Below are 15964 nucleotides of genomic sequence, written 5' to 3' on the forward strand. Positions count from 1 at the left end.
GTCCACTGCTGTCCTCGGTCTGGTGTCAGCCTTTGGGCCCTTCTTTCTTCACAGGCAGCTTTCCTTAATTCATTGGCACGTGGTCCACTCAGTTGCCCCAAAATGCCACCCTCACTTCCAAAGTTCCCATCTTATCCCAGCTAGGCACCCACTGATTGGGTCTCCCAGATTCTGAGTTCCTAGGAAAGGGAATTTGAGTGCCCACTCCCATCTCTGTCCTGGCCCGTCCTGGGTCATTGTCTTCCAGAGGATAAACATGGCCATGGGGTCCATGCAACCCAAGGCAGGGGTCAGTTCTCAGGAAAAGGGCATGAGCTAGGTTGGTACCCCCAGACATTATGATGCTGAGCAGCACTCATGGTGCTTGTCTCTTGTGCTTGGATGTTCTCATAATCTTGGAATTACAAAGTGCTTCACTTAACTATTCTAATAATTTTGGGGTGTTCTTTAAAATACTACCTTTGAAACTACAGTGTAAAGTAAATTGTTGGGATTATCTGGAAATTGTGATTTTTTTGAGATTATGATTCATTGAATTCTTTGATTCTTAGTATCTCATGGCCAGAAGCTATCTACAGTTAACCACTGAATCAAAGAGTGTTGTCATTGAATTCTTTGATCCCTTTTCCAGATCATTTGTTATTTGCACTTCCTCTTGAGAATCCTAAAAAATACTTCGTAGGGGGGGCGCCTGGGTGGCTCAGTGGGTTAAGCCGCTGCCTTCGGCTCAGGTCATGATCTCAGGGTCCTGGGATCGAGTCCCACATCGGGTTCCTCTGCTCGGCTGCTCGGCAGGGAGAGCCTGTTTCCCTCTCTCTCTCTCTCTCTGCCAGCCTCTCTATCTACCTGTGATCTCTCTCTGTCAAATAAATAAATAAAATCTTTAAAAAAAAAAAAAATCTTTGTTTAAAAAAAAAAAATACTTCGTAGGTCTGTTTAGTTCATTGGAAAAATATTATTCATTTTCTTATAATATTAAATAGCCAAAGCTCATTTAACTACCTTTATTTTTTCTTGTTTATGTATGTTCAGCCACAAATTCAGGGAAATGTGCCCCTTTTAAAGGAAGCAATTTCAAACTCACTTGCTCCTCACAGCCAAGGCCTCTCCTCACCATATTATAACCCAGCAAATTAGTAACAAGTAAGGTTTTCAGTTACAAAAATAGCCTTGTTTTTAATTAATCACTGAGCAATAGACCTGCAGATTCAGAAGGTTCACCAAACCAGCTTGCAGACCCAGGCAACACCCACCTGAGCATTAAAGAGCATGGTAGAAGACACTGAGTTCTTATCTTGATAATACTTTTGCAGGAAGGACATTTCAAGACTACTAGATGTACAGATTATGGGGGACAAGCAGGGGAAGACATGGTATGATGTAAATGTACACAGAATTACTTAAGATGAAATATTAGGCCACCTGAGGTTAACTTCAGAAGAATCTGGTGAGGGCCCGAGTGGAGGCTCATGGAACTGGGCTGGGCCATGAGCTTGTAACCATTGAAGCTGGACTCTGGACGTGTAGGGGTTCTTCATACTCTTCTTACTTCTACGTGTGTTTGAAATGTCCTGTGATTTTAAAATGCTGAAAAAATACCGGTCTGTATCTTTTGAGTCATTTAAATTTCAAGCCGTAAAGGATTAGTGAGGTGCTGGGAGGAGATTCAGAATATCTCATCTTCAACATTGATCAAAACAAGTTCAAGATTTTAATTTTACATCAGACCCAAAGAGCACTTTTGCTCAACCCTTTGTTTAGAGAAAATCTTGGATTTCTTTACAAATTTTCAAGTAAGGTAGGGGTGGGGGGAGCATTTGTAGGTTGTTTTGTGTGTCTTTATCTTCCAGTTTCTAAACTTCAAAGGACAGATTTAGAATTTAGTTCTCGGTAAATTTGGATGCTTGCCACAAGGTTCTCATGTCTGATGCCATAGTTCTTGCCAAAGCAGTTTCCTTTTACTGCATGCTTGTACAACCAGGAAAATGGGCAAAAACCAACCAACCAAACAAACAAAAAACAGACATCTCCAGATTTTGTCAAGCTTTTGAAAAATATGTACTTCTATTGCAACAGAGTAAAACACAGCAGCACATCTAGGAGGGATGTGCAAGGTCACATTGAAAGGAATGAGGTCCCCATTGACAAATTCCTGGCTCCGGGGTCTGAGCCATGCCATGTAATTGCCTGTACATGCACTTCTGGAGAATTCACCATTTATTTGCTCAATTTACAAGACTGATTAAAATGAATCCGAATAGTTGCAACCATGCTTAGCTCTTTACAATAGAAAGATAAATGCAGATGTGAATTGTCTTTCTGCTTCATTCTCTCATACCAGGAAAATTGTTGCAAGTTAATTCGGGTGCCAAAGAACAACTCTTTTTTGAAGCTCCACGAGGCAAACGGCATATAATAAGACCTTCAGAGGTAACAGTCCTATACAGAGCTTTTTAAAAAGTGTTTTGTGAAGATGCTCTATGTCCATTTTAAATAAAAACCTGTCACTTATTATCCATCGGTAGGGGTTATATTCAGTGTACCTTTAAGCTTGCTTGTGTCTTAAATGTGACTGCTTAATCCAGCTCCCTCCATTCTGAGGACCTATGGATCCCCGGGACTGCTGGTGTAGCATGGCGCATTCCTGCAGTCTGCCTTCTGTTCCATTTTCCTCTGCTGGGAGACACGGACGAAGCTAGCAGCTTGGGTACCAAATAGTCCTTTTCCACTGGACATGCCCTGTCCTTCGTGCATAGCTTTCTGTGAACATAAATGCCCATGCTTTCTCACTCTTCACTATTTATTATAGCATTATCTTCTGCAACAACAGTGGGAGAAATTACCTTTCAAGACAAAAGAACAACCTGACCATCGATTTGTATTAAAATTGTTTCCCCCTCCCTATTTTCCCCATGTCCTTGGCCACTGAGGTCATTTTTTAATTATTGAAATCCAAGCCTATATACAAAATCTGAATTCATGAACTAATGCCTTCCTAAAAGCTCCGCTGCTCTTGTGGGCAGGTGGATCTCTCAGAGTCCATGCGAACACAGATGGCCAAAAGGTAATGGACTGATTGAGCTGTAAGGACCTTGTCTCAGCCCCACAAGATAATCCGATTCATTTATTTGCTGTGTAACCTTTGATGAAAGAAAAGGAAGTCTTGCTTCTATAGAAGGAAAGGGGTCACAGGGTATACAGCTGAGGGACGGGCATCCGCCTCTCTCTGACTTCAGTTTGCTACCCCATCGTTGCAAAGTGGGACAGGGACACTGGGACTTGCGCCCATTCATAATGTGTTCATGGTTTCTAAGGTACTTATGCACTACATAAGAAACAGCAGTTGTCATAGATGATGGTGTTATGTTCATGGAGATTGTTGACTGGTCAATTGCTCTCACTCCCTGATTATCTCTGATCAGTTGCTATTTTAACTTTTTAAAGAAACCTCCATAGCCTTGAGTAAAAGATGTTTTAAATTATGTCACTTGTTCACTAGATACTAGATACTTGGTGAATGTTCTGGCACTTCATAAGCCTATGTTTTTGTCTCCAGAACAGACTAGTGTGATGGTTGTCAGTCTCCTTTTACAGAGAGGGAGAGGAAGGCTCCAGGACAGCAGGAGCCATGGAGCTGCAGTCCCAGTCTTGAGGGGACCGCGTGTGACTCGGCAGCCTTGACCATGGGGCCTCTTGGATTTCTCCTGTGTATTTTAACATCATTTTACATCACTTCATTTATCTTTTCCCTTCATATTCTGGTGCCCTCAAATAAGTATACTTCAGTAAAATTCAATCTAACCTGGTGGTGGAGAGGAGAATGACTCCAGCTTGGGACCACTGGGCACTTACTATGTATAAGAAATGGATGCACACGAGGCAAGTTCATGTTATGTGGCTCCTTGCAATGCCAGGCTTGGGCTCTTAAGATTTCATTTGTCACTCTACGGTACATAGTTGGTATCCCAGAGGCTGATCCTGGTGCTGCTGTATGGGGAGGCCATGCTGCTGATGTTTCCACACCTAGCCTCCCCAGTCTTTCCTTCTCAGGGCCCTGGAGAGGCAGCTCAGCATTTCCTTTACCAGTATTGTCAGGCCCTTCAGCTGCATAGGAAGGATTTGGGAAATCCTCTTTACAAAAAAGATTTTTTTTTTTCTTTAAACAGCCATGGTAAAGCTAATGCAATTCTTACTCAGCAAACTGTTAAGTATGACAAATATTTTAAAGATGTCTGTTTAAATCGATACAGTGCAGCATGGTGCAGTTAAAGCCACACTGAACTAGGAGGCCGGCTCTCTTGAGGTTGCTTCCCCTCTTCCTCCTAAGCCGGCTGTGGTTTACAGTTTATGGGGCTCGCCTCTCTGGGCTTCAGTTCCTTCCCCTGGAAAATCACCATGGTAATGACACAGCTGTGAGGCGAGGTGCTGTGGAAAAGACCCTTTGAGGACCCTTCTTCCATCTGAGTTCCAGGATTTTTAACAAGTTTACCACTTTGTGGTTTTGTGGATTGCAGAGGTCATACTTAATGTTCCATTTTCAATGCAATTTCCAGAGCTTCCAGCAAATGAGATATTTGCTTGGGACCACAGGCCCAGATCTGGCCAAGGGGGATCTGCTAGGGTGACCACAGGGTGAGCCTACATAACGAGGTCAAGGAAAGTGCCACAAAGGGCACGCTGGCAGTGGGGATGGACGGGGCGTCTCAGAAATGGAATCTGGAACCTGGAAGGGAGTCAGTGGCCAGAAAGACTGTTTGTAGACCCAGCAGGAATGGTTCCCTTCTCTTCCTGAGAAGGCCACATTAAGCCATCTCAAGTCACCCCTGTCTTTGGTCCTGCCCGAGGCCCCCCAAATCACCGGGGCCAATGCAGCTTTTTGGTTCCAGTTCAGCGTGGGTCCAGAAAGGACAGAATGTGAAATGAGAAATTTCAGTAACTAAAATACGTTTAACACCTCCCCGTGTTGTGACTAAAATCTTAGCTGCGTCTTATCTTGCCGTTCCTCTGTAATACTAGGAGATACTAGCTGATCGGACTCCCCAGGGGAGTCTAACACACAGTGTAGTTACTGTTGTTTATATTAAAAAGGAAAGCCTAGATTATATCACAATTTGACCTATGTGAATTTTAAGTCTTCTGTCCATGAATTTCAGACAAAACAGTTTTAAAGGATAAAATATATATTTTAGGGCAATGCAATATGAACAGTTTTTCAATTTTTTAAGATCATCTCTCCGTAGCATACAGGATTTAAGCTAGCTGCAGAATCTTATTACTCATTCCTTCTAGAAAGTAGTCCTTTAAAACAAAAATTATGTCTGTGACTTTTAAAAATAGCATGCTAACTGATCAGCCCGAGTCATCAATGAAGCAGAGTGGTTCTCACTTGGGAGCCATCTTGCCCCTCCTCCAGGGCATTTGCCAATGTTTGGGGACCCCTTGGGGGGGAGACTACTGGCAGGTAGAAGAGAGGGATGCCAGTAAAATACTCCCGTGCATGGGACAGTCCCTGACCACAGAGAATCATCTGGCCTAGAGTCTTAGTACCGCTGTCACTGAGAAATGATCCAGTTTATGGCTTCAGTGATGGTACATATGTAGGGAAGAACTAAGAGATTTTCTTGTCATCTGGTTTCCACAATTCCAAACTGTTGATTTTATCTGTAGAAAATATATGGCTACCTGGCTGTAATGTTTATTAAGATAATGCAGAGGCCACTCACAAATGCAGCTTGGAACTTTCGCACCTCAGATCACAACACAAATGCCTGATGTTGGCTAGGTCTTCAGTTAGAGCGACTCCGCTTCATATCGTTTCTTTTTAAAAAGAAAAACGGATCATACGGCATAAGGAATGCAGTCAGTGGTATTGTAATAGACTTGGATGGTGACAGATGGGAGCTACACTTGTGCTGAGCAGAGCTTAATGGATGCATAGACTTGGGCAATCACTTTGCTGTACGCCAGGAACTACTGTAACATTGCCCACCAACTGTGCTTCCAGTGAAAAAGATCTCTCAGTTGTGTGAAAATATATTCATTTTCCTTCCTTCTTTTTAAGATTGAGAAGATAGAGTGGGACACGTGGACATGCGTCCTGGGGCCGACCTGCGAGGGCATCTGGCCTGCGCATAGCGACGTGACTGATGTCAATGCGGCCAGTCTTACCAAAGACTGTTCCCTCCTAGCCACCGGAGATGATTTTGGCTTTGTTAAGCTTTTCTCCTATCCCGTCAAGGTAATACTGCATGCTTATTGCATATACTTGCTCAGTCTCATCAATAACCTAAAAGCTATGTATTGTATCTAAGTGGATTTTTAAATATTGAATGCATAAGCAGTCAGCGATGTCATCAGCAGCCCTCTTGCTATGTGTGCTGTCTAAACACCTCCTGACTTGTTTAGTATAGAAGTCGGATCCTCGTGGTATCCAATTCCTCCTTGAAAGGCCTTCAGTGGCCATTAAATCCAACATCTCACCAACTGCAAGGGAGGAATTTCTTTGCAATGTCTTGGACCAGTGCCTTTCTAACCTGTACTAACATACTTCCAGAGAAGAGGGACTTACTACCTCACAAAGCGGCCCAATTCATTATTAAATAGTTGTGTTTTTTTTTTTTTAATACCGAGGTTCCCAACTTCTCTGCATCTTTGCCAACACTTAGTTCAATTGTCAAAATGTTCTGCTCTATACAGTGCTGAAGTTTCTTCTCTTTAGCCAAAGTTCTGCCTTCTGAACCATCACCAAGTAACTGCAGTCCTCTCCCTGACCCTTCATGTGGAGGAAGATAGTATTTGACTCCCTGATATCTCATTTTCTCCTGCCGAAATGTGTCCGGTTCTTCAGGCATTTCCCACAGCACGTTTCCAGCTGCCCCTGTTTCTGATCACACTCCATGTTATCAGTTCCATTCCAGACTATCTCATCTGAAATGGAATTCACCACTTCAGTTGTTGACCAGCTCAGGCTCAGCGGGACTCTTACCTTCTTCTTTTGATTCTGTATTTGGATTAGATCACACTCAAGTGGCACCAGCTCTATGGGCTGCCACACTGTGCAGCTGAATCTTAGATTTCATTCCAGAAAAAATGTTTAGGTTATCCCTTATCTTGTATGTACACAATTGATTTTCTAAAATTTGAGTACAGAGCTTTATATCTGTACTCAATGAGATTTATGTTACTACACCTCATTGTTCTAACCTGTCAACATCTTTTAAGTATCTTTTCAAAATACTTACTTTCCTTTCCAGCATCACATTATCTTCTCATTTCACAAGTGGAAGTTTTAAATCATGGGGAGAAGAAATAAAAAGACTAGAAAAACCCAGTGGCAGCACCAGGACCCCCATTCATTTTAATATTCTATTTATTAGTACACCCATTGGGTTAGAGTTCCTCGGTCAGTAACAAACCTTTACATTTACCTGACTGTGCTATCACCGAGCTCATATTTTTATCTCTAGTCCAAGGACACATCATTAATAACTTGGAAAATATCTTGCTAAAAGACACATGGACTGTGTCTCTGGTATCCTTAATCTCTCCTTCTAATAAACCAATCAGTAAAAGATACGCAGTTCACAGTGAACCCCTGTTTTGCCTAGTGATCATTACTTCCTTTTCCCAGTGCTTATTGACCTTTTGTGTAATAATTCACCTTAGAATTTTCCAGGGATTGCATCAACTCATGAATCAATATTTGCCAGAGTCTACATGTTTTCCCTTTTGAGTACAGGAACATTTTTATGTTTGGTGCCACCTCTCCTGGTTTCTAAACTCCCCCGCTGTTACTGATCTGACTTCTGTGGTCACATTGGATGGACCTAGACTCATGCATACAGCTCTGTTTTGCTCTTTTTGGTTTGAAGAGCATTCTCTTTATAGAGGAGATGAGTAGATCTGTTTTCTTTTGCTATTAAATAATCTGATCTAAATAGTGTTCCTAACTTCTGTTTTTTTTCTACCCCTAAATATATCTTTAAATTCCTTTTCAGTGTCTTAAGTTTTGACTTCAGCATTCCTGAAACTGTATTAAAGTTGTCTGGGTGAGACTTTTGTATTCATCCTTGGTTGTCTGCTCCTCCGTCATTTGTACACTTAAGACCCGACCACACCAGTTTCCTTGGCAGCAACTTGGGTTTCTTTAGATGCCTTCCTCTTAGATCTTTCATTTGCTAGCATACTGTCAGATTGTTATTTTTGTAGTTTTTTCTAAGACACACTTCTCATGTGTACGTCCAGTCCCAAATTCCAAAGCCAACTAGTAGCCTTCCCTCAATGATTCATGACTTCACTACCACTTACCAGCTCCCCTTCCTGTCTGATCACAGTTCAGTTCTCTGTAGCCCTTGTCCTTCCTACAGCTACATTTTTTGAAATGAGTTTGCCCACAGAACAAGTCATGGGCTGCCTATTGCAGAAGTTTCAAGCTGTGTTCCTCTAACTCTCAGAATTCCAAGGAGGCTCCTCAAGGACAACCCCAAGCAACAGGGTAGGGGCCAAGTGAAGGGGCCCTGGGGCCCCATCCCTGCTTTCATCAGAGTCACTGTGTGTTTTGTATTTTATACATTGAGTTTCTGTGTAAGATTTCTTCCAAAATTTTGTGAAGAAAATGTTCAAGCATAGAGATAAGGCAAAAGAATGATACAGCAAACCCCTGGGACCCCACCACCTAGATTCTATATGTAATTCAAAGTAAGTTGTAGGTATCAGGGTACTTAGCCCTGAGTGTTTCAAATGCCTATCATTACCTATTGTTCAGTATTTGCTTATGGTGTTTTTTAAGTAAAACATTTATATAGTTGAAATACACAAAATTTTTTAAGGTTCCTTTTTTGTTTTGTTTTGTTTCAAAGATTTTATGAATTTGTTTGAGAGAGAGAAAGAGCACAAGTGGGTGGGAGGGAGGGATAGAACAGAGGGAGAGGAAGAAGCAGGCTCCTGCTCAGCCCTGATATGGGGCTCTCCTGGGATCATGACCTGAGCCCAAGGCAGACACTTAACCGACTAAGCCACCCAGGTGCCACTTAAGGTTCCTTTTGGGTGAACACTGACAAATACATACACCTACACGATCCAAACACCTATCAAGATACAGATCACTATCATTACCCCAGGAAATTTCCTCATGCTAACTTCTGAGTCAGTTCCCGCCTCCGACTTCTATTCTCACATGAAGAGACTATTCCATTGTTTTTCACCATAGATAAGTTTTACCTGGCCCAGAACTTCATATAAATGGAATGATCAAGTAGGTGCTGTTTTATGTCTGGCTTCCTTCACTCAGATAATGTTTCTGAGAGTCCTCCTTGGTATTCTGTGTAATAATAGTGTGTTCCTTTTTATAGCTGAGCGGAATTCCATTGTATGGATAGAACAGAGTTTGTTTATCAACATGGCTATCAAGGGGCACATGCTTTTCCAGTGTTTGCTTGTATAAAACTGCAAGCAACATATTTTGGATGAATCTTTGTGGACATGTTTTCTCCCTCTTATGTAAATGGGAGTGAAATTTCTGGGTCATAGGTGGAAGTGCATGTTTAACTTTTTAAGAAACTGCCAGACCTTTTTCAAAGTGGTTGTATCATTTTGCATTCTCACAGAGAAGTTAAGAGATTCCAGTTGCCAACATTCAGAGTTGTCTGACTTGTAAAATTTAGCTGTCCTGGGAGCAGATAATGCGATCTCATTGTGTTTGTAACTTATGTTTTCCTGATGACTAAGGATGCTAAGCACTTATTTATTTCCTTATTGACCATTTGTGAAGTGTTTGTACAAATCTTTTATCCACTATTTTAAGCTGGATTGATTATCTTTTTATTCCTGAGTTCTACTGTGTAAGATCTGATTAAAGAAATGGTTTCATAATTTAAAAGCATTTGAAAACCCCTGGTCAATGTAAACTACTTTGATAGTGTCACTTCTCTTCCTCTTCTTTTTCTTAATCTGATTTTTCTGGTACACTTTCACCCCTAAATATGGGGACCCACGTTGGTGAATTTTTCTAGCTCTATAGTCATACTCCTCCAGTGCTCTGAGCCTGTTGGACAAAGTTCTCCAAGCTGAATGTTTGCTTCCCCACCAAAATTCATATGTTGAAGCCCTACCATACAGTGTGACTGTATATAGAGAGGGCATTTGCAGAAATAAGGTTAGATGTGGGCATAAGGCTGGGGTTCTGATCCGATAGGATTAATGTTCTTGTAAGAAGAGACACCACAGAGATCACTCTCTCTCTCTCTCCATGCACACACACGCTGAGGAAAAGCCATAAACACACTTTCCGTGTGCTCATAGATGGTGTGTCTAAACCAGGAAGGGAGCTCTCACCAGGAACCAGATTGGCTGACACCTTCATCTTAAACTTTCCAGCCTTTTCCCAGAACTGTGAGAAATGAATTTCCGTTGTTTAAGCCCCCTCCCCACATGTGGTGTCTTGGTAGGACAGTCCTACCCCATTAGCCACCTCCCACTGCAGTAGTCTAGCAGGGAGTCCCATGTCATTGGGCCTTCATAATACCTACAAGTGCTCATCACCACAGAGCAGTCTCTTTGCCCAAAATCCAAGTTCCATTTGTTACACTCTAATGTCATGTCTTCTTCTTGACCCCTTGTCTTGTTCTTCTTTTCTAGGAGTTACTTGGCCTCTCTTCCAGGCAGTTTTCTTGCAATGACTAACACGTGCTCTTATATATTCAGTTTTACAGTTTAAAATCTTCTTGATGAGGTATTAGTCCCCTGATTATCACATTATTTCCTGCCTCCATGGAACAGACTGTCCTTTTCCAGAGTCCACCCAGTTTTCTAATACCTTGTATCATGTCACAGAAAACCCAGTTCTTTCCTTAGACACCATCTATATAGCTGGCCAGTTGTTCCCATAGCCTCCATTCCCTTGCAAGTTGCGACCTTCGACTATACCAGCGAGGTTAAAATACACCACGTCATTGACATTTCTAAAACCCACCCTCATGTTCTCAAGTCTCCTTCCCAGAAAGTCAAAGCTTCTAGAGAATGGTTCTTCTGAAAGGAACCTTGTCTGTTAAGTGTGACAGGCAGAGAAGCCCTATGTAAAATGTGAATCTGGGAAGAGGGTACATCGCTATCGTCAAACTCTTAGGTAAGCCTCACCAAACAGCGGTCAACACCCAGTCCTGTGGAGACATATTCCAGATTCTCTGTTTTCTCGTGACTCAGTGGAAGAGGAAAGTTGTGGTAGAGAGTCCCAACGAGGGATACACAAATGCGTGGTTTGACTTGATGACCCGGAAGGACAGCTCATTGGACGGGCTCTGCTAGGTCGGCAGGAGGCTCCTTCCATAGGCCCTAAGGGAACCACCCAACATCCCAGCTGGCCTCTTCCTTCTGGGGGAGAAGCTAATTTCCTGAAAGTGTCTAGTAACTATGAATTCCCTTTATTGTTCCATGGAGCAGTGATCTTGTTTCATATTCTGAGAATCTTGAATCCCTCTTTGCTGCAAGAATCTCAGCTTTGTGAAATCCCTTCAGTGGCTCAGAACTTTTTCCTCTTTCTCCTGTGTCACTTTTTTTCCCTCTGCAATCTGATTATGATCACCTTAGAATGTTTTTTTCTCCCGAACCTTTCTTTTTGGATTTCGTCTCTCATCCTGTCTAGAAACCTTATATCCCATTATGTAAGTAGGAGTATGGAGCGACATTCCTCAGGCTCTTTTCTTTGTCCACCTCAAGAAATAAGCTTGTGTTTGTAGTAGATACAGTGGGTAGGTTCCTGCTTCCAACTGGAAGACCAGCAGGACACATGGCTGCCGCCACTATGCCTGTTTTCTTTGCTCCCATTATCTCTGCCTATTTTGTAGCAAACCAGTGGCTCTGGAAGGCTTCCTGGAAATATGGCCTGCCTCTATGCTTCCCTGCTCTTTCTACACTCAGTACTCTGTTGAGGAGTGGGCATTGCCACTCCTCTCTCAGGTAGGGGGCCGCCCAATACAGAGAGATCTTGACTAAGAGTATTTCAGAGTCACGCACTCTGCTGCACCTGTCTCCTGCCATGTGTCTGTGCTGGTTTCAGGTTCCCTAGCATGCCAGTCCAAAACCCTCTGGAAGCCTCTTCCGTTATTGAGTCCAGTTTCCTTTGGGGATACCGATGGCCCTCTTACAACCTCAGAAAGAGTGTGCAGCTTCCCACATCGGTCAAGGTATTCTCTGGTTGTTGCTGAGAGGATGGAAGAACTCTCCCTCTTTAAATGGCTCTCGCCGGAGCTGTTTTTGCCAGGCCATGGCTCATGAGCCAAAAATGGAAGCTGCTTTTTGGTGGCAGCTTTGGCTTCCGCCGCATGTCAGGACTGCCCCGTGTGAGCCGCCGCCTTGTATTTCACCCTCTTCCTTCCCCGCCCGGGGTGAATGTTGTGTGGCCCGGGTATGCAACGCTGAAGAGCTTTCCGTATTCACTCATAAATTGGGCTCTTTTATTTGGTTATGCTTGTTGAGAAGGAACTAACTTTGTTTTAAAATGAATTATTTGGGTGTTTCCAGTGAAAATTGTTTCCAGTATCTGTGGCAGAAACTGCTGTGTTGTTTTAAATCTTATTTTAGGCCCCAGGATTATAAGCAGTTCCTCGGTCTTCTGTCCTAGCCTGGGCTGTGGTACAGAAGCCACTATGGGGGTTGACTGGGAAGCTCATCTCAAATGTCAGCCAGACTCACCATCAGGAGTTTCCACTAGAGACCTGTGGAGAATGTACATCTGATATTTGAGAGAAACAAATAAGCTTCGTACACTTCATTAGGCTCCCAGAAGTAGGTTCTGTAGTCTAATGTTTCTTCCTTCCCTCACAAACTCCATACTATGTGATGTTTTAGGAAAAAAAGAGGCCGAGTTCCTGCCCTCATGGAGCTTCCACTCTAAAGAAACAGAGAGAAACTGCTGCTTAGATCGACTGCTTACTTTGTATCCATAGAAACCACTCTGGAAAACAACACGGGTGAAAGGGTGCCTTGGTGGCTCAGTGGGTTAAAGCCTCTGCCTTCGGCTCAGGTCATGGTCCCAGGGTCCTGGGATCGAGCCCTGCATTGGGCTCTCTGCTCGGCAGGGAGCCTGCTTTCCCCTTCTCTCTGTCTCTCTGCTTACTTGTGATCTCTGTCTGTCAAAAAAAAAAAAAAAAAAAAAAAAGAACACGGATGAAATAGTCTGGAGGCAGGAGTAATGAGACTCTGGATAGAGTACTCATGGGTTTCTGGCTCTACAGGGCCAGCATGCAAGATTCAAGAAGTATGTGGGGCACAGCGCGCACGTCACCAACGTGAGGTGGCTGCACAATGACTCTGTGTTGCTCACGGTGGGCGGCGCGGACACCGCCTTGATGATCTGGACGAGGGAGTTCGTGGGGACCCAAGAGAGCAAACTAGTGGACAGTGAGGAGTCGGACACAGATGCGGAAGAGGACGGAGGTGAGCAAGCCCCACCGGCCATGAGCTGCTGCCCCTTCCTGCACAACGCCCCCCCCATCCTCCCTTCCCACTGCCAACCAACTCCACGCTCCTGTTTCTTTCCATTGTTTGAGGCTATGACAGCGACGTTGCTAGAGAGAAGGCCATTGACTACACCACCAAGATCTATGCGGTGAGCATCAGGGAGATGGAAGGCACCAAACCACACCAGCAGCTGAAAGAAGTTTCGGTGGAAGAAAGGTATGGTGTCGCCAGGTTTGTCCACATTTATTATATCTGATGACAAGAAACTGATATCAACAAGAGTTCATTTTCTTTGGCCTCAGAATTGCTACCTTGACTAGGCTTTTGTGTATATGCACAGAGTCTTAACCTGCATACAGACTTAACCTGGGGAAAATTGCCCATGGCCCTTGATACATGGCAAAGCATGGGTCACACTTTGCAGAAGTGGGTTGTGGAATATGACTTGAATGAACATGAGATCTGGTTGAATCAGGCTTCCTCTTGTCCGGAAAGGATGTCAGGATAGCCACCCGCTGGCTGGAATGTGATGGCTAACAGGAGACATCCCGATTAGAGGGGTAGGAGGGTGGGAGGGTGTCTAAGGTCCTGAAGAAATATTTGTGGGTCACAAAAAATAATCCTCTGTTCTGACCAGAGTCTGTGTATCACACTGTATCACTTGGCGTACCTTCTGTCATTGTCTCTTCACCTGCCCAAGATTGTTCAGGTGGGTTTGGTGAGTCCAGACCTAACCAATTTGTTTTTGCCACCTTGGCATCCTTATATAGTTTCAGATGTTATTTTAGGTCTTTCTGATTTGCTATTGTGAACATCGGTAAGGAAAATAGCCAAATACTTAGGCAATTTTCTTAGGAAAAAAGCTAATAGTTACTAGTTTCTCAACGTAACCATATTCATACTAGGAAGGATAAATACTCACTAAAAACTCTAACATCTGAAGAGATGGATGTTAGATGGATCACATCTGACATGGATGGATCACATCCATCCATCTGACATGGATCACAAAGATGTTTTAAGAATTCTCTCTGGGTACTTCCTATAGACATGGGTTGGGTGATCCCAAGTACCCTAGTCCCACATAATTAATGAGATTCAGGGTTTTCTTTTGGTTTTTTTAGTTCAGTGTGGCTTTCTGCCTAATAATGACTGCTTCAAAAATTTTATCTATCACTTCTTAAAATTAGGTGGGAATGTAAATATAAAGAAATATTTCCCCCTTCTTCTTCAGTTCATTGCTAGATGTTAAAATAAGCTTGATAGGGGTGCCTGGGTGAGTCAGTGGTTTAAGCCTTTGCCTTCGGCTCAGGTCATGATCTCAGGGTCCTAGGATTGAGCCCCGCACTGGGGCTCTCTGCTCGGCAGGGAGCCTGCTTCCCCGCCCTCTCTCTGCCTGCCTCTCTGCCTACTTGTGAGCTCTCTCTGTCAAATAAATAAAGAAAATCTTATTTTAAAAATAAGCTTGTTGGGGTGCCTGGGTGGCTCAGTGGGTTAAGCCGCTACCTTCAGCTCAGATCATGATCCCAGCATCCTGGGATCGAGCCCCGCATCGGGCTCTCTGCTCAGCAGGGAGCCTGCTTCCCTCTCTCTCACTCTCTGCCTGCCTCTCTGCCTACTTGTGATCTCTCTCTGTCAAATAAATTAAAAAAAAAAAAAATCTTAAAAAAAAATAAGCTTGTTAAACAGGGGATGCTGTACACAAATTTGGAATCTTAACACATTGTTAAATGTCACTGGGAAGATTCAGAGTTCTCTTTTGATTAAAAAAATTATAGGGATTTTTCTGCAGTGGTCTATAAATTATAGTTTATCTGGCCTGCAACATTGTTCTTCTAAGGCCACAAAGAGAAAATAATTTAAAGGGCCTACTACTGAGAATAAAGGACCATATGCACCTAAGTGCCTTAGTAAGCCTCACCCTTAAATAATCCACCCTTAGAAACATTTGGTCTAAATTAAACATTCTTTTGGGAGAAAAATTACCCAAACTTTCCAATGTCATGTACTTTACGAAACAACTTGACTTGGCTATTATTCCAAGGTTGTTTCTGGCTGATGTCTACAACCCAGTGCTTTGTCATGCTGAGACTTAGGCCGGCCACTAAGACTTAGAAATCTAAGCAAATTCCCAACTCCAAACACTGCAGCTGGTTTCTCACCTAAGCGGAGGCTCATCTAAACTTCCACTTGTCACAAGGTGTCTTTGAGCAGTCCTGTAAAAATACTCATTCCTGTCCAATTTAGGAAAAGGTGTGAGAGGGAGGTACAAAGGACCTTTAAGAATTTTCAGTCTTAAAAACTCCAGAATTTGGAAGCTACCTCACCACATCAGTTTGGGCACTTGTCATAAGTATATTAGCAGCCACGGGATTGACTTTTTGATATATACAAAAGGAAAAAAAAATGCTGCATAGTATTGAGAGATATAGGGGTTGGCATTTCAGGACTCTGTTGGCATTTTAAAATAATTCACACCAGGGTGTAGTTTAAAACAAAAGTGCAGTGA

General features: G+C 43.1%; 1 protein-coding gene across 6 annotated transcripts in view; it reads left to right on the forward strand.

Annotated features, from left to right (window-relative positions):
* EML6 (EMAP like 6) overlaps positions 1–15964 on the forward strand; it is a 284967-nt gene that overhangs the window by 226010 nt on the left and 42993 nt on the right. For all 6 annotated transcript variants that reach the window (XR_009357213.1, XR_009357214.1, XR_009357212.1 and 3 more), the window contains exons 25-28: positions 2342–2430; positions 6062–6238; positions 13230–13431; positions 13545–13671. Coding sequence is in view for 3 of the 6 variants with exons in the window: in XM_059187676.1 (XP_059043659.1) it covers positions 2342–2430; positions 6062–6238; positions 13230–13431; positions 13545–13671 (595 nt within the window). In the remaining 3 variants the exon portion in view is untranslated. The remainder of the gene's footprint in view (positions 1–2341; positions 2431–6061; positions 6239–13229; positions 13432–13544; positions 13672–15964) is intronic.

Source organism: Mustela lutreola, chromosome 9 (genome assembly GCF_030435805.1).
Source record: "Mustela lutreola isolate mMusLut2 chromosome 9, mMusLut2.pri, whole genome shotgun sequence".
NCBI lineage: Eukaryota > Metazoa > Chordata > Mammalia > Carnivora > Mustelidae > Mustela > Mustela lutreola.